At 39.1% G+C, this 21,459-nt stretch overlaps 1 protein-coding gene across 27 annotated transcripts in view; it reads left to right on the forward strand.

The window, feature by feature from the left end:
- The window catches only part of PUM1 (pumilio RNA binding family member 1), a 136,892-nt gene that overhangs the window by 69,672 nt on the left and 45,761 nt on the right, over positions 1-21,459 (forward strand). For 12 of the 27 annotated variants that reach the window (XM_007979672.3, XM_007979674.3, XM_007979688.3 and 9 more), the window contains 4 exons: positions 3,114-3,280; positions 5,690-5,960; positions 16,944-17,037; positions 18,172-18,288. In XM_007979672.3, coding sequence (XP_007977863.1) covers positions 3,114-3,280; positions 5,690-5,960; positions 16,944-17,037; positions 18,172-18,288 — 649 coding nt within the window. The remainder of the gene's footprint in view (positions 1-3,113; positions 3,281-5,689; positions 5,961-16,943; positions 17,038-18,171; positions 18,289-21,459) is intronic. The other 15 variants (XM_007979675.3, XM_007979678.3, XM_007979693.3 and 12 more) reach the window with 4 other exon arrangements.

Below are 21,459 nucleotides of genomic sequence, written 5' to 3' on the forward strand. Positions count from 1 at the left end.
TTTTTTTTTCTTCTTTTAAGTAAACTCTCTATTGAAATATGACCTATGTTCAGAGAAGTGTACGAGCCATAAATGTTCATTTTCTTGAATTTCCTCAAAATCAAAACACCCATATAACACTTACCTAGATCAAGAATTAGAAAATTCCCTTGGGTCTCCCACCCTCTAAAAGAAGGAACCCACTATTTTGGTTAGGCGTCAATAGTTTATTCAGAGTAGAAAACCAAGGTATTAGGTATTTTGTAGGAGTGGCCTGTAAAATGCAGCACATTGCAGGGAAATATTTGAAAATCTGTCCCATGGCAGTATAACTGAGTATGTAAATTAGTGACTTAGAGTGCAACTTAATGGTCAAGATTTCAGGCCAGGCCAGGCATGGTGGCGCATGCCTGTAATCTCAGCTGCTGGAGAGGCTGAGGCAGGAGGATCACTTGAACCTGGGAGGCGGAGGTTTCAGTGAGCTGAGATCGCACCACTGCACTCCAGCCTGGACAACAGAGCAAGATTCTGTCTTAAAAAACAATAACAACAACACAAAAGAGATTTCAGGCCAGTCAGCTTATAGATGAGCTGAGCAGGTTCTCAGTAAAGCCCTTGTGAAGAGCCCCTGAGAAAAGATAATGCAGAGCATTGATTTGACTAGTGCACATCCCCTGCAACCAGCTGTCTTGCTTGTTGAAACTTCCTACTGCTGCTTTATCCTCCTTTCTTCCTCCCCTTTTTAAAAATAAATAAATAAATAAATAAATAAATAAAAGAGTTTTGCTCTTGTTGCCTAGGCTGGAGTGCAGTGGTGCAATCTCACCTCACTGCAACCTCTGCCTCTTGGGTTCAAGCGATTGTCCTGCCTCTGCCTCCTGAGTAGCTGGGATTACAGGTGCTGCCTAAGTTTTGTATTTTTAGTGGAGACAGGGTTTCACCATGTTAGCCAGGCTGGTCTCGAACTCCTGACCTCAAGTGATCCTGCCTGGCCCTTCCAAAGTGCTGGGATTACAGATATGAGCCCCCGTGCCTGGCCCTTTCTGTCCATTTTTGCCTACAGACCTTTTGAACTCCTTTTGAGAAATTGGAGCTGAACTGTTTCTTCTGAGCCAGTGATTTGATTTGTAGACTTGTGGAAGAAGATGACTTAGGCTAGGCAGTGGGATGATTCTTGTAATATTCTTTTGCTGTTGACATTAATGGTTTCTGATTCAGGCAGAGTTGTCATCTAGACCATATTACCACCCCCGGGACTCTTATTTAATGATGATAAAGACAACAGGAAGATCATTCTTATTTTAACAGTTCAGTTTTGCAGGATTTTTTTGTTCCTTGTAATTTTCTTCATCATATTTATTGAACTTTTAGCAGGCACTGCAGTCAGTGCTAGGGATATAAAAATGAATACACAGCTTTAGTCAGTTTTGCCTCTGCGGGTATGGAGGAAGCTGTTGCCTTTGGATATTTTAAAAGATCTTTTTGTCTTTAGAACCCTATCATATTCCCATCTCAGCTTTGGGGAATCTCAATGTGGTGCATAATTGGCTATCCTTCAGTCCTTTTGAATCAGTAACAGCCACATACTTTAAAGATTCTATTCTGAAAGGCACATCTCAATGGCCAAATCAAAGCTGTGATTTACTGTCTTGATGCCGCATGAAGCTAAGTTGTATATCCTTTCTCAGTTCCTTGTCATATTTGTTCCTTTTTTGTATTATCTTTTTCTGTGTCGCATTTGAACAGAGAATAACTTCAGAAGTAAAATGGGCTCTAAAGTAGTAGTTGAAAGGTTTAAGAATGTCAGCCTTTCTGGGCCAGTGATCTCTTAAGAGCGTCTGTTGGTTTTGCATCTACGGGCCCATCCACAGTCAGTCTATTTATAACTGAGTGTTGGCTGCTGTGTCCTCCATTGTTGATTTCTCCCCATTGACGTTTGGTTTTGGTGACTGGAAATGCTTTGCAGCCACTCTGGTCTTCTATTGAGTGGATCTTGCCTTGTACCAGGAACTTGAACTTGGTCCATGTGCATTTCTCTTCCTTAAACTAGGAGTCAGTGGTGGGGAAAAGCAAGGCTGCTTCCCTCTAGTTTTGCAAAAACAAAAGTTAAACCCTTAACCCTTTGATGTAAGGTTCTGCAAATCTCTTTGTACTATGTCAAGTCACTATACCAAATCTTTTCTTTTGGAAACCAAGGTACATGTACTTTATATGTCCAGGGCTTAACTTGGGATGTTGGTAAGAGGAGATAGACTTAATTTCTGTAGAAGGCAGGACATAAACATGACATGTCTAGCACTAAATTCTTTTAGGCCCAGTGTTTTAAGCTTTGTAGTTTGAAACACTTGAGACAGAAATTCTCTTGCGTCAAATGCTTCAATTTAACATACTCCCACTTAGAGATCTCATGAATAATCTTTGTTACCGGTAGATGGTAGAAGATAGTTATTAGAGTACTTCTGGTGAAAGAATCTCATAGTTAGAGTTAACTTGTTTTGAGGCATTAAAAAACTTAAGGGTCATCAGAGAATTGTTGATGCATACCTGTGAGGCTTATAGGGTAGAGCTGGGAGGTGACGCAAATTGACAGGGCATATATCCCAAGATCAGGTACAGAATAATTGAGTTGATATGAAGTCAGACCACACTTGGCTCAATATTTAGAAGTAAGGGAGGAATTTACATAGTGCAGTGGAGAAGTATGAAATTCTTTTTACAGGCGTAATAATTTTTTTTTTCTGTGCTATTAGCTGTCATACCTGGGGCTTATTAAGAGTCCTGCTATTATGTAGAGTTAGGTTTGGGAGTAGAGAACTTGACCAAGAGCTACAGAGTTATGGCTGGGCCTTGGGTAGGAAGAAAAAAAAGGAAGGAAGAAAATGGGTTGATGGGACATTGGATATAGTAAGACTGTTCTGAACTCTGTAACATAAATGTATGTCTGTCTCCCCCATTTGGCAAGACCTTCTGCAGTGTTCCTGCCTCTGTGTTGTTTGTTAATTAGATTGTAATGTGTGAAAGGGCACAACACCATCCTCTTCTGAGTAGCATCTAGTATAGTCTGGTGCCCACAACGGTTGCCCATTATTATTAGTTGATGACGATTAGTGAAGCTGAAGCTATTTTTTAAACAGGGCCCAAGGGATGCAGACAGTGATGAAAACGACAAAGGTGAAAAGAAGAACAAGGGTACGTTTGATGGAGATAAGCTAGGAGATTTGAAGGAGGAGGGTGATGTGATGGACAAGACCAATGGTTTACCAGTGCAGAATGGGATTGATGCAGACGTCAAAGATTTTAGGTTTGTATGTTTTACACTTCTGATTTTTGAATGTGGGCTATGGGGTTTTGTTTGTTTTGATTTAGTTTTACTTTGATTTTCGTTTTCTTCCCCTCCTCATGTTTTCTTTTTAAGAATCCAATCTAGTGTAGGCTATGCTACAAAGATTGTAAATTAACTGGTGAGGTGGAATTTTGTAAAAGTTGTCAAAAGTATTGCCAAAATGGTAGATTTTGCATTCGCATAGAACTCTAAAATTTGAAGAAGGATGCCAGAAAAGACTATTTCAGTGATTCTCAAATATTAAAATCACCTAGAATAGATGCCTTCAGACCTTTCTTAAGTTTCTCCCAAGTTACTGTATTAGAGAGCTATGGTTACTAATGGAGTATGTAATATCCCTCTGGTGGTTTAGAGGGAGAAACAGTTGAGAACTTGTGCATTATCTCATTTGAGTCTCATGAGCTCCTTTTGAGGTAGGTGGACCAGGTATCATTTTCCTCATTTTGAAGAACCAGAGATGCAGCTTAAATGATTTGTTCTTAATCATATCTCTTCTGCAGATGCCTCTCATCCCATCTCTGGTCATGATTAATTTACAGATTTTACCCTATTATTTAACTAACACAGTATTAAAATAATGTATATTTATCTTCCACAGTTGGCACGTATTCTTCTTGAAAAATCTATAAAAATCCTTGTCCAGTTATATACAGGTAGAGGATTTTTTTTAAATCTCCAGTGTGATAGTACAGGTAGAGAATTTAATTTTGAGTAATTTTAATATCAGTCTAAAGCTAATGTGTGCACGCGCGCGCGCACGCGCACACACACACACACACACACACACACCTTTGCTTATTCTAATGTGTGCCAAAGTCAAAATGAAAGTGTATTTTGCACCATCGTTGTAGGACAAATATTAGTTGTTTTGTATTCCTAATCTAATTATCATTATGTTGCATGTGTGAATAATTACAGTCTTAAACATTTTTAAAATTATTTATTTATTTTTTGGAGACAGGGTCTCACTCTCTTTACCTAGGCTGGAGTGCAGTGACATGAAGCTCACTGCAGCCCCCACCTCCTGGGTTCAAGCAGTCTTCCCACCTCAGTCTCCTGAGTAACTGGGACTACAGCCACGCACCACCATGCCTGGCTAATTTTTATATCTTTTGTAGAGACGGGGTTTCGCCATATTGCCTAGGCTGGTCTTGAACTCCTGAGCTCAAGTGGTCTGTCTGCCTTGGCCTCCCAAAGTGCTGAGATTACAGGCATGAGCCACCATGCCCGGCCAAATTACAATCTTTGGAAGAAATTTAAGGCACAGGGTAATAAATACTTACCTAAGGTCTTTCAGATGAGTTCAGGTGTCCTCTCTACCTTGAATATCCAGCAGCCTATAGCAGTATTTTGTTGTATTATTAAATGGGTGGTGGTGAGTGTGTGTGTGTGAGAGAAAGAAAGAAAGAAACCAGAATAATATCTTTAATATGTACCAGCTGCTGGACTACAGGATTTTTGGGGGGTGGGAGGGTGAAAGTGGAGAAGAACGGCATTGAATGTTGCCATAGGCTACAGTCTCCTGATAATATAATATTATATATTAGTCTGATTTTGGATCATATCCTGAAGTCCTTTTATATAAGGTGATGGTAGACCCTGGGTTACCCAGAACCTTGTATCCCACAATAATTATCAATAGTGCCCCCCCCCCCCCCTTTTCTTAATCTTAGGCATGTCCTAAGATAAAAGATGGTTTGGATGACAAATTACATCCTCACATTACTTTTAATTCTTAGAATTGTCTCCTTAACAGGGGCATAGCCTAGATAAAGAGTTTATCTTGTACTGCTTTGGAATAGTCTGCTTCTTTTGGTTTCTTAGAAGGGGAGTTAGTTTTAGCATTGGTCAGTAATACCAACGATATGTAAAAACTTTTTTCATTTTCTTTTTTTCCTCACAAATATGCCAGGAACATAAAAACTTTTTAGAATCACTGAGTTGTGGAATTTTCCCCAGAAACCAGCTTTTTCCATTGTCTCTGTATTTAAAGAGTAAATGTTGCATTTTGATGGGACATATTTTGCTACCTGCATTTTAGGATCTGCTTTCATGGATGCCATAGACAGTGATTTTTCCACTTTATTTCAGTTTTCCTCAAATCTGGCCCCCTTGGTGAAGGGATGTAAATTAATAGCAATTAATGTGAATTTAAGGGGTGAATTACATGGAATTGCCAGCAATAGAAGCATCAGTTTAGAAGATGTAACTCTGTAAGCACTATAAAGTATCTCCGGTTGTTTTATAGAAATAGTTTTAAATACTGTTGATAATGAGCTATGTTGAGGACATTGTCCTTAAACTTGGGTTGCTGTAGTCCCTCCCCACTGAAAATAAGGTTTAATGCCCTTTACTTTCTCTGTTTAGCCGTACCCCTGGTAATTGCCAGAACTCTGCTAATGAAGTGGATCTTCTGGGTCCAAACCAGAATGGTTCTGAGGGCTTAGCCCAGCTGACCAGCACCAATGGTGCCAAGCCTGTGGAGGATTTCTCCAACATGGAGTCCCAGAGTGTCCCCTTGGACCCCATGGAACATGTGGGCATGGAGCCTCTTCAGTTTGATTATTCAGGCACGCAGGTACCTGTGGACTCAGCAGCAGCAACTGTGGGACTTTTTGACTACAATTCTCAACAACAGGTACTGTGTGTGTCTCTGTCACCCTCTCTACTCTCCCTCCAGCCAGCACGTTGTTCAAGTAATTAAGGAAGGGGGGATGGATGGGGGAGGAGGTGGCATTGTTTCAGGCTATCCATAGCTAGCCCTTATGAACCTGTTAGTGATGTAGGGTTTACAGAGCCCTCTCATGAAGCTGGTGCCTATGCTGAGGTCACTGGCAAGAGGCCACCCTGCTCTATATGTACTTCCTTTGGCTCTTATCTCTCCTCGGTAGCTGGGGAACGGATGAGGTAGTGTTGCCTCTTGTAACACAACCCTCTTGGGTGCTAAATTAATCTCTCTGAAGATTTATGTGGTTGTGATGCTGTTGATTTGTTTTGTTTTTAAAATAGTAAACTCTGCTATCCACCGCTGTCAGGAGTGTAGTGCCAGGTCATCTTACCGGTTGTGTCTTAGAGTTAAACGAGTTACTCCAGATAACATAGATAAAGATTTGACATCTTTCAAAAGTATTAGAATGTGATCAGAGGAAACCACACACACAAATCATTCAACTTCAACTTGACTGTGAAATAGCTTGGCTTTTTTTTTTTTTTTTTTTTTAATTCATAAGTCCCTGAAGATGTTGTATGTCTACCTTCTATTTTTGAAGACATGTAGGACTACCTCTAGGGTTAACTGATCTCTGTGTTTATTTTATTTTATTTTATTTTATTTTTAAAGAAAGGTCAGCTGTCTGAACTACAAAAGAGGGGCTACTAGTTTCCCAATCTTGCTAAGTATAAGTTCTCTCTTGTAGTGGAAGCAGTTTGTGAATTTCTGTTACTCTTTAGTAGGTTCGTAATAGATGGTTAATACAGACTTCTAGGTTTGAAAGGTTAGCATCTCATTTTGAAGTTGAGAAATTCTATGTAGGGAAATTTGCTTATGGTCTTTGGAGATTAGTTATGACATGTACCTTTATTGTCATAAATAGCTGACACTAAATTAATTTTGATTGATAGAGTAAAAAGTTAAACATATGAAGTTTTCCTTTAATTTAAGTCTCCTTTGTGGTTTATGAACAATAAATACCTTTAAGGGATTGTATGAATGTGCATATTCATATAAGGTTAAATTAACAAAATATCTTTCAGAGTGAGTAAACTTAAAGTGTACACTCTTCTCCGTGCAGTTCTTAGTAGGTATGCCCGCCTCCCATGTGAATTGACTTTCTGTGCTTTTTTCTCTTCTTTATGGCCAGTTTTGGTTCTTAGCTTCCATTCCCAGTGTAATGCAATCTAACCCTTTCTGTGTTTTTTAAGAAGAGTGTGTCTCAGATTTCTTACAAACAAAAATATGTGGTTCTTTTTTTTTTTTTTTTTTTAAACTGTTCTTCATTTCATAATCAGAGTCGAGATTCTTTTTTGGTTTATTGATCTTTGGTTTCAAAATAATTTTACCAATTTTTGGAGGCTGGACAATTATGAGAACTTGAACAGAAATGTACTTCTGTGTAGCCACAAGTAGTTAACATGATTACATCGTAGCTACCACTTATTCAAAAATAAAAAACCAAGGGTGCCCTCACCATATATCTCAGCAGTTTTTGAAAGTAAACATTATTTTGAAAGTTAATCTCTTGTTGGATTCAGGTTTCCTATGCATGTCTTGGTTGGTGCAACATAGAGGCATTTTTACACAGACATACGATTGTCATGATGTGAGTGTTGTTTTGTCTCGGGGGCCATAATTCTTTTCTGAGTAGTTTGTTTTATACATTCTTGTATCGGGGGCCCTAATAGCATACCTGGGAACCACTGGCGTAAGCCTCCTAGTATCTTTAAGACCCTCAATCTTTCAGTGTTCCTATATAAGAGCTACTAGTTGTCAAAAAGGAAGGATTCCTTTTCTGTTGGAAATTGGTGTTTATTTCTTACATTTTATTCCTTACCCTTTTGGTTTTCATTACATTTTATTCCACTTTTCATTTCTAATTTAAATCCACCTCATTTGTCAAGGTTCAGTACTGTCACGTTCCTTTTTTAGTCTCCAAACCAAAAAGCTGTCATGTCTGCCTCCCTTGAACTCCATAGCATTTTGTGTTTCCTTTAAGAGAAGGTGTTACCATGTTTTGTCTTGTGTTGTGATTACTTGTCTAATAGTCCTTGCCAGGTTGTAAGCTCCTTGAGGGCAAAGACTGAACCGTATCCCGTTTCCTCTGCATTGCTTTAGCAGAACAAGGTTTCAGGGGACTTTCCCCCATCCCTATTATAATATCTCAGTGCATCCTCTGTATGTAATATTCTTCCCAAAATTAAAATTTGAAACTAGCCTTTCAGGAGGTCTGGAGGCTACTCTCTGAGAACTACCATGTTTTCTAATATGTGTGTTCTTTGGATCCAGCTTACGCCTTATGTACAAATAACTATACTGTATTATATCCAGGAAAGTTAGTTCTTGGATCAGAACTTAATCTTTTAAGGTTCACTCTGTTGTCATCTGATCAGAAACCATGGTCTCATGAGAAAAATGTACATTAATTCTCTGACACTCAGTTTTGTAGGTAACTTCAGGGAGATCACAGATCTGTGTTCTACAGATACAACCTTCTGTTGATATCTTTTGTTCTTTGTAGCCAACCATATCTTTCTTGAATAGAGTATGATTCCCTTTCCTCCTCTTGATTTGCTCTCAGGTTAGTCATTGTGACTCATTTTATCATTTAAATTGTGCTTGGAAGTACTCAATGACAAGTGATGAGACCATTTATGCCCATATCCTTGGAACCCTATGACTATGGAGAGTGTACTCTGGTTTCTGGTCTCTTGCGGAAGGGAAGAACTTGTGGAAGAGGTGGTTTTTGTTTTTGTTTTTGTTTTTTTCCTGGAGACAGAGTCTCACTCTGTTGCTCAGGCTGGAGTACCATGGCACGATCTTGGCTCACTGCAGCTTCTGTCTCCTGGGTTCAAGCAATTCTCCTGCTTCAGCCTCCTGAGTAGCTGGGATTACAGACACCCACCATCGTGCCTGGCTGATTTTTGTAATTTTAATAGAGATGGGGTTTCGCTTTATTGGCTGGGCTGGTTTTGAACTCCTGGCCTCAGGTGATCTGCCCGCCTCGACCTCCCAAGGTGCTGACATTACAGGTATGAGCCACAACGCCTGGCCAGAGGAGGTGGTTCTTTAGCTGTGCCGTGAAAGACTTGTTTATATAGGAAGAAGATGAGAATTCTAGTGGAGGAAATAGTAAAACAGGTATGTGTTCACTAGTAGATAATGTAGAAGTAGTCAGTCTGGTTGGTGGTTTGGGTTGAAGAAAAATAACTAGAGAGGTTGAAGAGATAGTGTTGTGAGTCTTATGCTGTATTCACTATAGGAAATGAAAAGACACTTTAAAGGAGGAATGACTTAATTGTTTTAGTTTAGTTTTTTTGTGGTTAATGTGAGTTTAGCAGCAGTTTGAGACGTTCTCTTACTCTTATTATTCAGTTAACTGTTGACTGTTGTGTTCTTCTAGGAACCTTAGGTTCTGAATGAAACAGTAGTGGAACATTTGGGGAACTAAGCGCTAAATTGGTGGATTCTGAATCCTATCAGACAAGGGGAGGGCTCAGTGAGGACAAAGGTTGCATGCAACTGACTTGAAGGACAGGTAGAATACGTTTTGTTGCAGGTCAGAGCAGAGGTGTGGAGCTGGGAATGACCACGGTGTGGGCCTATGCTGAAGGGAGTAGAAGTTGAGTGTAGAAGGAGGACAAGGAGGTACAGGTGCCTTTGAAAATTGAGTCCATGTCCTGGACGCCTTGAGAACCAGCTGGAAGTCTCAGACAGTACTGCCGATTGTGAGGATTGAACCAGAGATCTAGTGCAGTACATATTTTTCTATACATTCTGCTCTTTTTATCTTGGCTTTCTGAAATAAGCAACAAAGGTGATCATTTTTCTTGGTTTAGAGTTGTTTGCTGCAAATGATAGATTTGCTTTATTTTTGATTTTTTAGAATAGGAGTCTGGTTTGGAGGTTGACAAAATAAGTAATTCCCTCTTTTGTTCTATTTTGTTTCAATCTTGGCTTTGATTTGGTGTAATAAGCTGGTTTCATCAAACTTATTATCAGCCTGTAATGAGATAGATGACATGGAGCAGCCTGCAAATAGGGAAAAGGTAATTTTCATTTAATTCATTGCAAACTTAGTTCTTGTTAGCTGTGACACAGGATTTTGATTAGTTAGTTGGTTGTCTGGTCACTGTTAATCACTCTGAATTTAACCCTTTTAAGGTTTATTTGTAAGAGCGGGAGTTTCTAATTCTTTTTTGTTTGTTTTTGTGTGTGCCATGAACTTCTTCAATAGGTGAACCATGTGGACTACTTCTCAGAATAATGTTTAAAATGTATAAAGTAGGATTACAAAGGAAACCAGTGGTATAAAAATAGCTGTCATATTTAAAAACAAAGTTAATTATATATTTATGATATGCATGAAATAGAAGTAGATGTACTAGCTGTCATAATGAGCATGAGCAAGATTTTGAGATATCTCTAACAACTGTAAAGTAACATGAACGTATATTTGAGTTCTGGTTGTGATAATGTCACAGGTGTATTGCTAAAGTTAAGATTGTTGTCTACAATCTTAATTGAAGAACATGCTAAATTTCAGGTGGATGTGCGTGAGATAAAGATGCAGTATTACCTACCCAAGTACAAATACCTTGGGTTCAGAACCTCTGATTTGGAGTCTTTTGTCAGCTTGAAATGCTCGTTATTTCTGAAGTGTTCTTCCTTTGTCTCAAATTCACGTCATTGTCTTCTTAATCCTGGAAAACAGCTGTGAGCAGTTCATGCATAATGTGTTCATACCATTTTGTACTGTGATGTTGGAGCAGTATTTATTTTTTACAAAATGCTATACAGTTGCCTGTTTCTTTCCTTAAATGCAGTTTAGAAAATTATTACTAGGTTTTGGCCAGGCACAGTGGCTCACACCTGTAATCTCAGCACTTTGGGAGGCCGAGGTGGGCAGATCACGAGGTCAGGAGCTCGAGAGCAGCCTGGCCAATATGGTGAAACCCCCTCTCTACTAAAAATACAAAAATTAGCCGGGCGTGTAAAAATACAAAAAGTAGCACGCCCAGCTACTTGGGAGGCTGAGGCAGGAGAATCGCCTGAACCTGGGAGGCAGAGGTTGCAGCGAGCTGAGATCATGCCACCATGCTCCACCCTGGGCGACAGAGTGAGACTCCGTCTTAAAAAAAAAAAAATTGTTACCAGGTTGTATTATATTACAAACATGGCTCAAACCAAAGCCAGGATTATATCAGTGTAGAATTAATTAATTGTATTGTTAATGTTCTTTATTTAGAGTTCGGTTAATCTAAAAATAGCCTAATGTAGTATGTTTTACAAAATTGGACACTGTTGTACCAAAACTGTCATCTGTTAAGCATGAATTTTAACAAAGATTCAGATTCTGAAAATGAAAGTTAAAGTGTGGTATTCATTGCTGCACGACTACAGTCAGAGGGGAGTGGAAATCGGCATGTGTTGTTAAAAGTTTGACAGTGTGATTAAATGTCATTCTCGTGAGGCCAAGTGTGTATATACTTTCGATGTAGGTATTTAATATGCTCAACTTTCTCTTTAATTTACAAATGATTATTCTATCAAGTGTCATGTGTATAGTTAACTGACAAAGAGTGACTAGTAATTGATCAGTTGAAGCTTACCTCTATTGTTATTTGACTTTGTTCAAATTTTACTTATGGTGAAGTTTTTCTCAAAAGGTATTAATATACTTAGTGGAGGGATGTGTTTTGTTTTTCCCTAGGACCTCATTTGTTTTGGAATCAGATTCTTTATCTGCCAAAGAAATGCACAGATGATGATGATGAAGATGATGATGATGATTTTTTTTTAGTTTAGCAGCATAGTTTAATTTGCATGCGCCTACCAAAAATCATTGTAATCATTAATTGATCATTGTAGTAGTTCAAATAACCTGGTATAAACTGGGCTTTGATCTAGAAGCTTCAAGTAATAAGATTTCACAAATTTCATATGCCAAGGAATGACTCCAAAATAAACCTTTTTCTTAAAATTTTAGAATCCCATCATTGATATAGTGCTTTTACTGTTTTGAAGGGATTTTCTCTGTGAACTCTGAAAACAACCCCATGAGGTAGGGCAGCTATTTTATTTTTAGACATAAGAGGCCAAGCACGGTGGCTTATGGCTGTAATCCCAACACTTTGGGAGGCTGAGGCTGGCGGATCACCCAAGGTCAGGAGTTTGAGATCAACCTGGCCAACATGGTGAAACCCCGTCTCTAGTAAAAATACAAAAATCAGCCAGGTGTGGTGGTGCAGACCTGTAATCTCACCTACTCTAGAGGCTCAGACAGGAGAATCGCTTGAACCCGGGAGGCGGAGGTTGCGGTGAGCCAAGATCACACTACTGCACTGTAGCCTCAGGGACAGAGCGAGACTCTGTCTGTTTCAAAAAAAAAAAAAGAAAGAAAAAAGAAAAAACAGTGAAGTTTAGGGACTTGTTTGAAGGTCATCTAATACAAGCAATGCAAATAGCTATTATTTTGGTTTCTAGCTTCAGGCCGTTTCCTTTGGACTTTGTGTTAGAAACGCAGAGCCTTCTAATAGGTGGAATTGTCTCACCGTCAAATTCAACTATATAGCTTTTTCTTAAAGTAGTATAATGCAGAAAGCACTCATCCATTAAAACAAAAATAGTTTTCTTTCTTTCCTGTTATCTTTGTGACCCACTGATAGCAGCTGGTGGTCCTGGGGCAGTGAGATTTTGACTCTTTTTTTTTTTTTTTTTTTGAGACGGGGTTTCACTCTTGTTGCTTAGGCTGGAGTGCAATGGCGATCTCGGCTTACCTCAGCCTCCACCTCCCAGGTTCAAGCGATTCTTCTGCCTCAGCCTCCGGAATAGCTGGGATTACAGGTGTGCACCACCACTCCCGGCTAATTTTGTATTTTTAGTAGAGATGGGGTTTCTCCATATTGGTCAGACTGGTCTCGAACTCCTGACTTCAGGTGATCCACCTGCCTTGGCCTCCCAGAGTGCTAGCTTTAAAGGTGTGAGCCACTGTGCCTGGCCGATTTTGACTCTTAATACAGACTAGGAGGAGTCCCGCCCTCTGCTCTTGGTCTGCTTGGGCTGCCTGGCTCTGGGAAGGAACTGTAAAGGGTGACTCTCAGAAGGGCTGAGTCTGTTGGGGGTGTCCTCCCTATTCATCAGAAAGAACATCACACATAAAGGACTTTTATAAATACTTTACATGTGTTAATTTTAATCCCCACAGCAACCTGCCATGTTACATATATCTTTATCGTCATATTAAAGAGGAGAATGAGGCACAGAGAGATTAAACGATTTGCCAGAGGTGACATAGCAAGTCACTGGTGAGCTGAGATAGAAACCAAGGCTGTCTGGCTCCAGAGTCAGTGCTCTTAACCCTTGTCTACTATGTATATAGTCTCAAACTGGTTAAAAAAAAAAAAAAGTCAGGGCTGGCAGTACATTTTATTGTGGCCAGCAGGGGAGCGGGGCTGAGTAGTCTTTTGCATTTACTGACTCCTTATTTAGACATTACTCCTCCAGATTTAGAAAACGCCATAATTTTTTATGTTAGCAACTGCTGTCAATAACAACAACAGTAATAATAGTAGTAGCTGTCTTTTATAAGATGCCAACTACATGTCAGTCACTATATTGGGTGTTTTTGGCTGCCTGGATTCCTTTCTGGAATAAGAGCCCTATAGAGTATTTTTAATATAGTAAGTGACAGAGAAAGGAGGCAAACCAGCTTGTCTACTTCTTAAACTATGCCTTCAGTATTTATTAGGAACCTTGATATGCTTGAAGTAGATGATCCATTTTCCCCAGCATTCAGACTCTTGAACAACTTGTGAAATCTACCCATGTGAATTATAATTAACAGCATCACATTTATCATTATACTGACCTTTAAGCATTTCCCCCAACTCTCACAGTATTTTGTTTCTCAGTTATGGGATATTAGCCTGCTTTGTGAAAAACATGAAAATGTTAGTAGAGCTCAATGCTTCGCCCAGCAGATGGCATTTATGTGAGTTTTTCAGGATCCTTTGGAATCTGTCACTTGCCAATTACCCAATTTGTTTTGAATACTCTGTATTTCCAGTTAATATTGCACCATTTACATAAAGAGAATGTACCAAAATTGCTGTAATCTATTCTGTAATCAAATCTGTCTGCTATAGATGTACAATTTACTTTTGTTAAGTTGTTTACTGCAAAATGGTCTCAAGAAAATCCTTTTCTATTCACCATAATTACTAAGATATTAATCAGCTCTCAAACATAGGCTATATGGTGTCTCTTGTAAGTCTTGTTTGCTTTTAGTTAAAAGTAGTTCCTGCTTTCAAAATGTTTTAATATGATGAAAACCTACCACAAGCTAATGTTACGTGGAATGATTACTTTTGTGGTATTCCCACATGCCATGTATTTCCATGTATATTTACAGCTATAGTACACATACATAAAATGACTTACATATAATATTTAAAAAATATATAGCCCAGGTGTGATGGCTCACACCTGTAATTTCAGCCCTTTGGGAGGCCAAAGTGGAAGGATCATTTGAGCCCAGGAGTTCCAGACCAGCCTGAGCAACTTCATCTCTACAAAAAAGTTAAAAAAAAAAAAAAAATTGGCCAGGCATGGTGGCATGCACAGCTACTTGGAGGCTGAGGCAGGAGGATTGCTTGAGCCCAGGGGCTTGTGGCTATAGTGAGCCATGATTATGTCACTGCATTTAAGCCTGGGTGACAGACAGAGTAAGACTTCGACTCTTCAAACAACAAAAATATATGCAGTGAGGTTAAGTCAGATGGAATGGCAGCGGACTACTGTTTTTGGTTAATAAATCGAGATACCCTTAAGAGTTGTGTTCTGAGCATTCTGTCTTTATTTCCCCAGTTCCATGTCATAGCACCTACTTAATAATAGGTGCTCAAAAAACATCTGTTGAATGAAATGAATTCTTTTGTTTTCAGTAGGGCGAAGAAGGGTAGAGAGAAGAAGCTAGCACAAGCAGTGCCTGATATGTTAAATGTTGCAAAAGGTTTTAGGACAAGAAAATTCCAGAAACCCATTGAAGAGACAGTACATATTTAGTGGAACTATGAGATGTTTTCACAACCTTGGAAATAATTTAAAAGTAACTTTCTACTGTTTTACTTATTTTCCCACTCCTGGCTGCCCCTCTTGGGTAGACTGCCTCCTGTTGGAGGGAATACTGTGTGAGCACATCTTTAGTAAGACAGAAATGTGAAACCAACTTGCAGAAATCACAAGCACACTGTTACCAAATAGTCTTCTCTGACTCCCTTCCTGGAGGACAAATGTTTTGATAATGTCTGTCAGTAGATTCATTTCCCCTATTTCTTTTTAAGACTTGATATTTAGTAATACTGTTTCCTTTTTACCAGCATCACAATGAAGTTTTTCTTTAACTTTTGAGAAAAAAAAAAAAAAGTGTTTTTGAAATCTGTGCATGGTTACTTTTGACATTCATACTCCAAAAGCAGAGACTAAGACTAGAGAGCTAACAGGTGAAATTGGCCAGTACCTTCAAAGTATTCACTTTTTGTTTTCTTTTAATCTAAAATTAGCCTCCTCATGTTTGAGGTGTAGAGAGTAGCCAAATCTCAGGGTAAAATCTCTCCATCACCTAAGATAAGAGTAAGTCCAGTCATGACAGTGATTAAGCTGAGTTGGTAGAATGACATTATCTCCTAATGTCTGAAACAATCAGGTCTCTTTATGAGGACATCTGTAATTCAAGATCCATGGTGTCTGTTATACATCATCCAGCAATGTCAGCTGAGCTGTTGAAAAATCCTGTAGGAAGAGCAGGTAGGTTGAAGGTCCTATCCAGGGAGGTCCCTTCAGTAAGTGCTTTCAGTCTGATTTTAGCAATCACTGAAGTCTTCAGTGTGACTCCGTGGAAGGAGGCCCGTTTAGGTGAACCACAAATCAGGTTACTGGCATCCTTTTTCTTTGTACCAATACTATTCATACTAAAGTAATCTCCATCAGGGCAGGATTATGTATTGTTTCATTCACTAGTTGTATCCCTAGTTCCTTGCACAGTGCCTGGCAGGTATCATTTGTTTCATAAATTTTTGTTGAATTAATGAGTGAATGACTGATTTTGTATTAATCATAAGACATTCTTAGTGTTGTTAAGGCCTTTGAGCTTTCTTTTCTTTAGAATTAAGAAGTATGCTAGGTGTGAGCTCATAATCCAAATTTTGTTAGTAGCTGCTGTTTTCTGCTGTTTTATTTTCAATATACAAAGAATAATATCCCAGAAGACTCTGGAGCGCCCGAAAGTTGGGCAGGTGTCTAATTTACTCATTAGGATAAGCTACTAGTTGAGGAAGTTATTCAATACCATTTTGGGAATGAGACAGCTGGGAGGATGAAGTGAACACTTTTCATATTCTTCTCCAAAATGTGAGTAGGTGAGGATTAATTCAGTTATTTGTGGGCTCTTGAAAGGAGATTCAGCACTAGGGGCAATGTGGCAAATCAGTTGTCTAATTTTTAACTTTGCCTTAGATCAGGCAAGACCTGTAGACCTGATAACCTTTAGGGCTTTTGCATGCACATATATGAGATATCTATATCTGTATCGATATCTATATATAGATATCTCATGTGTGTGTGTGTGAGAGAGAGAGAGAGAGTGTGTTTGTGGTTCAGGGGACATATAATCTGTGAAGCGGGCAGCTCATGGAACCAGGGCACAGCAAATTGAAGTAAAGAAAGAGAGACAGGGAGAACAGAACTATGAAACATTTTAATCCCATGGGAATGAAATAGAGTATGAGAACATTTGTTGTTGTTATCATGCCTAAACAAGTGTTTATTAAAATTTTTAGTCAGAGAGGTTTTTAAATGATTTTGTAAGACAGTTTCCCTAACCACACCGTGTTTTTCCTCTTGCCTCAGCTGTTCCAAAGACCTAATGCACTTGCTGTCCAGCAGTTGACAGCTGCTCAGCAGCAGCAGTATGCACTGGCAGCTGCTCATCAGCCGCACATCGGTAAGTCCTTAAGCCCATAGCTCTTTCATGATAGGTGTGGCCACCATTTTAGGATAACTGGTTGCTGTGAAACCCAGTAATTTAAACTGATTCTAAAAGTTCAGACAAATCCCTCAGACAGAGTAAGTGGCCTCTTCCTTTTGTCCTTGTCTCTCTAGCCACATTATTTTTGACATTGCTTGTAGACCCACATCATAAGATTTCTTCAGTCTTCACCCATTGCCCTACCTCAGCTGTTTGAGGATTTAAAGTATTTATCACAATAGCGGTTGGTGACTACCATTAGCTCTTTTGGTAAGATTTGGATGACATTGATTAAATAAGTTGTGGTTCTATAGACTATCAGCCTCTCATTTTATGAGCAAAACAGTATAAATCCATTTTCCAGTCAGTATGCATTGAAAGAATTTAAAAGTATTCTCGTATAATTACTGGTTTTAAAGTAGCTTTGCCCTTTTCCTGTAACAGTTTAGTTAAAGTTTTGAGCGACGTTTTCATCGTACTGCCTAGATATTTCTTCCCCCTGGACCTTCTTAAGGTCTCTTAGAAATAGAGTGCATTAAGTGTAAACAAGTAGAAGTAGAATTTTTTTTTTTAATATGTCAAAATGGCATGATTGAGTAGAAAGGAGATAGCTAATCTTGGATGTGATAAGCTATAGAAGAATATACTTACTTCCAACCTAAATAAATAAAGGCCAGGCATAAAGTCCTTGGGTCTGATAATGTATAGTTGTAGATGGTAATCTTTATAAATACCCATAGATTTTATTTCATGAAAACTGTTTGTAAAATTATTTTAAGTAAAAATACTTCATCCCATTTTAATATAAGTCTTTAAAATTGTTCTATTGTAGGCTGTTATAATTTTAATAATCTTTTAGAAATTATGCTGAATTTAAAACTGTATATACAGTTTTAAGTATTTCTTTAGCAAAGGTGAAATTTAACTCTATAAACATTTCATTATAATCTTTAGTATAGCAGTTACCTTTTTAAAATTTCTCTTTACCCTCAACCTGTCCCGTCTTCTCTTTTTTCATTTTTTTCCTTATCTACAACCTGAAGTGAATAGCCAAACTGTGTAGGTATTTGATAGGGCTGCAGTTTTAGTCAAGTTTGTTTTTACTGACAGGTATGTTTTCAGCAGGTTTAGCTCCCGCTGCGTTTGTCCCCAATCCATACATCATCAGCGCTGCTCCCCCAGGGACGGACCCCTACACAGCTGGATTGGCTGCAGCAGCGACACTAGGTGAGACATTCTGCTGCATGAGGGATTTTCTCACCTGCTGAAAAGTCATTTGAGATGGGCTTGCATTCTTTATCCTCTTTCTCAAATCTGTGTCTCCAGTGGAGATCATCCAGATTTTCAGTGCCATTTACCTACCAGCTTAATATCTCTCCATAGCAGTATCATAGGCCCCTCGGACTTGAAAATGTTCAAAGGCAAATTAATCACCTACCGCTTGCATATGTATTTTTGATCCATGGAGCCACCAGATGCTCATTTATATTTTGGGAATTTCTCCCCTTGCCTAGATCTCCTACCACCTCAGGTCTATCATATAGTTCAGGTACTTTTATTGGTCTCTAATGTGGAAATTTCTAATTACCTTGCCTCTCTCACTTCCTTTTCCCCTCTAAATTGTTCAAGAAAATGATTTCAGACTTACATCTTACCTCATCATCTTTCTGCTTAAACCTTTTATTGATTTCCCTTTTTTCTACCCTAATATGGCATACTACAGTTATTACCAAACATGGCTGATCATTACAACTTACTTGGAGTCAGGGTGGGGGTGGTGGTGTTTTGTTCCTTGAAATCAGTATTTTTAAGGAGCTTCCAGATAATTCTGTGGATTAACTAGGGTTGGGACCCAGAGCATATAGGGCTCTATCACCATGCCTCATACAGGTCTCTACATGTGTACCACCCAGTTCCCTTCCTAGTTGACTGCCATTGGCTGACACCATACATTGTAGCAATACAGATCTGATTTTAGTTTGCTGAAGATACTGCATTGGTTTAGGCCCCTGTCATTGGACACTGTGGTCTTCTGTAGTAAGCTCTTTTTCCCATTGTTTGCCTGTGAAGTGCCCTAGCTGGCTACTTACTGCACTGTTTTTATTTGCTTGTGGGATGTATACATGAGTTTTTTTTTCTCTTTCTCCCTCTCTCTCTCTCTCTCTCTCTCTCTCTCTCTCTCTCTCTCTTTTTTTTTGAGACAGGATCTCACTCTGTTGCCGAGGATGGAATGCAGTGGCGTGAATATAGTTCACTGTAACCTTGAATTCCTGGGCTCACTGGATCCTCCTGCCTCAGCCTCCTGAGTAGCTAGGGGTACTAGTGTGCACCACCACACTTAGCTAATTGTTAAATTTTTTGTAGAGATGGGGTGGTCTCGCCAGTGTTGCCTGGGCTGGTGTTGTGTCAAACTGCTGGGCTCAAGCAATCTTCCTCCCTTGGCCTCTCAAAGTACTGGCATTCCAGGTGTGAACCACTGTGCCCAGCCTATGAGTGTTTTTTTCTTTCCCTTGAGACTAGATGTTTAAAAGACAGGCATCTTTGTTATTTGACTCTGTGTTGCACATTTACCGTCACCATAGTGGGGCCATAAATGTATGATGGATTGAATTCAGCATTAGAACAAACACAGTGTCTTCCAGTTTAGATATTCGTTGGGGGAAGATCCCTCCAAGTCAGGTTAACCATGACTAAATATTGCTTTGAAATTTTATTTCTTAATATGTAGCATATAATTTGCAATTATGAACTTAAATGTAGCCTAGCATTTCTTAGATTTTTAAAAACATTGTTTACATTTTGGCATGGTTATGATAGGAACATAGTTAACATAGGGTCATCTGTCTGTCTGTGGTCATCCCCCTTTTTGGGGAAAACAGAAAGCTCTTCATAGGAGAATGATCTGTGCTAACCATCATTAATATTTATTGAGCACTTAACTTTTCTCAGGCATTGTCCTGAATGCTTTTCTTTCATATGATTTGTCAGATGATGATTTTAGAGATTAGAAATTTGTGGATCAGACAGCTGCCTTGTTAGTTGTGTTTTTTGTTTTCTGTTTTTTTGTTTTGTTTTGTTTTGTTTTGTTTTGTTTTGTTTTTGTGGGGGGGACTGAGTCTTGCTCTTGTTCAGTTGTGCGATCTCGGCTCACTGCAGTCTCTGCCTCTTGGGTTCAAGTGATTCTCCCACCTCAACCTCCTGAATAGCTGGGACTACAGGTGCCTGCCACCATGCCTGGCTAATTTTTGTATTTTCAGTAGAGATGGGGTTTCGCCATGTTGGCCAGGCTGGTCTCAAACTCCTGACTTCAAGTGATCCACCCGCCTTGGCCTCCCAGAGTGCTGGGATTACAGGTGTGAGCCATTGTGCCCAACCTAGAGAGCTGTCTCATTTGAAGTCACACAATTTAAATGTTGTAGAGTTGGAGTTTGAACCAGGTTTAACTTCAAAGCCCATGCCTATGCTTCGCTATAGTATATAGAATGCCTGTGCTGTCTGTCTTGAATTGTCTTTTCTGTACTTTTTTTAGAATTCTTTTCCTCTACTAATTTATGTTATTTGAAACAAAGAACTGATCTTAGGGTTGACACTGCTGCTGTCACTGAGATGGTATTTTGGTGGTGAGAATCTTTTTTTTGTATTTGTCAGTTGAGCCAGGGTGAAAATGAGTTAATACTTTCACAAATAACAGGAAATGTTAACTGTTCAAACTATGAATATGTGTATTCTTAGAGGGTGCCTGATGTGCCAAGCTCAGTTGATTTGCCCTGGGATGTTTTCCTAAATTTAACCTTAGGCCATGTGACCACAGTATAGTAGTAGAAATGCCAGTTGAGAAAATTTAGAGAGTAGTGCAAATGTTAATGGTAATAGCAGTCCTCGCCCAGTAAAGTTTCTCTTTTGTTGGCGTTTGGGAGAGTGTTGGGACTATTATTGCAGGTTGTAACCACTCGTTCAAGGTAGACACGGCTGTACCCCCAACGTCTATTACAGGTTGAGCATCCCTAATCTGAAAATTCAAAATCTTTTTGAGTACTAACATGACACCACAAGTGGAAAATTCCACACTTGACCTTGACCTCATGTAATGGGTCATAGTCAAAACCACAGACACGTAACACACAGTTCATTTATTCAGCATCCCCAACGGAAAAGTAGAATTACTCCCAGGCTATGTGTATAAGGCATATATGAAACATAAATGAACTTTGTGTTTAGACTTGGGTCACATCCCCAAGGTAACTCTTGCATACACAAATAGTCTACAGTCTGAAATCTGTAACACTTTGGTCCCAAGCACTTTGGTTAAGGTACACTCTACCTGTTTACCCATTTTTACAGGTGAGGAAACTAAGGTACACTTAGGGTCTTTTTTTGTGTTTTTTCTTATTTTTTTCT

The sequence above is a fragment of the Chlorocebus sabaeus genome, chromosome 20 (genome assembly GCF_047675955.1).
Source record: "Chlorocebus sabaeus isolate Y175 chromosome 20, mChlSab1.0.hap1, whole genome shotgun sequence".
NCBI classification, from domain to species: Eukaryota; Metazoa; Chordata; class Mammalia; order Primates; family Cercopithecidae; genus Chlorocebus; species Chlorocebus sabaeus.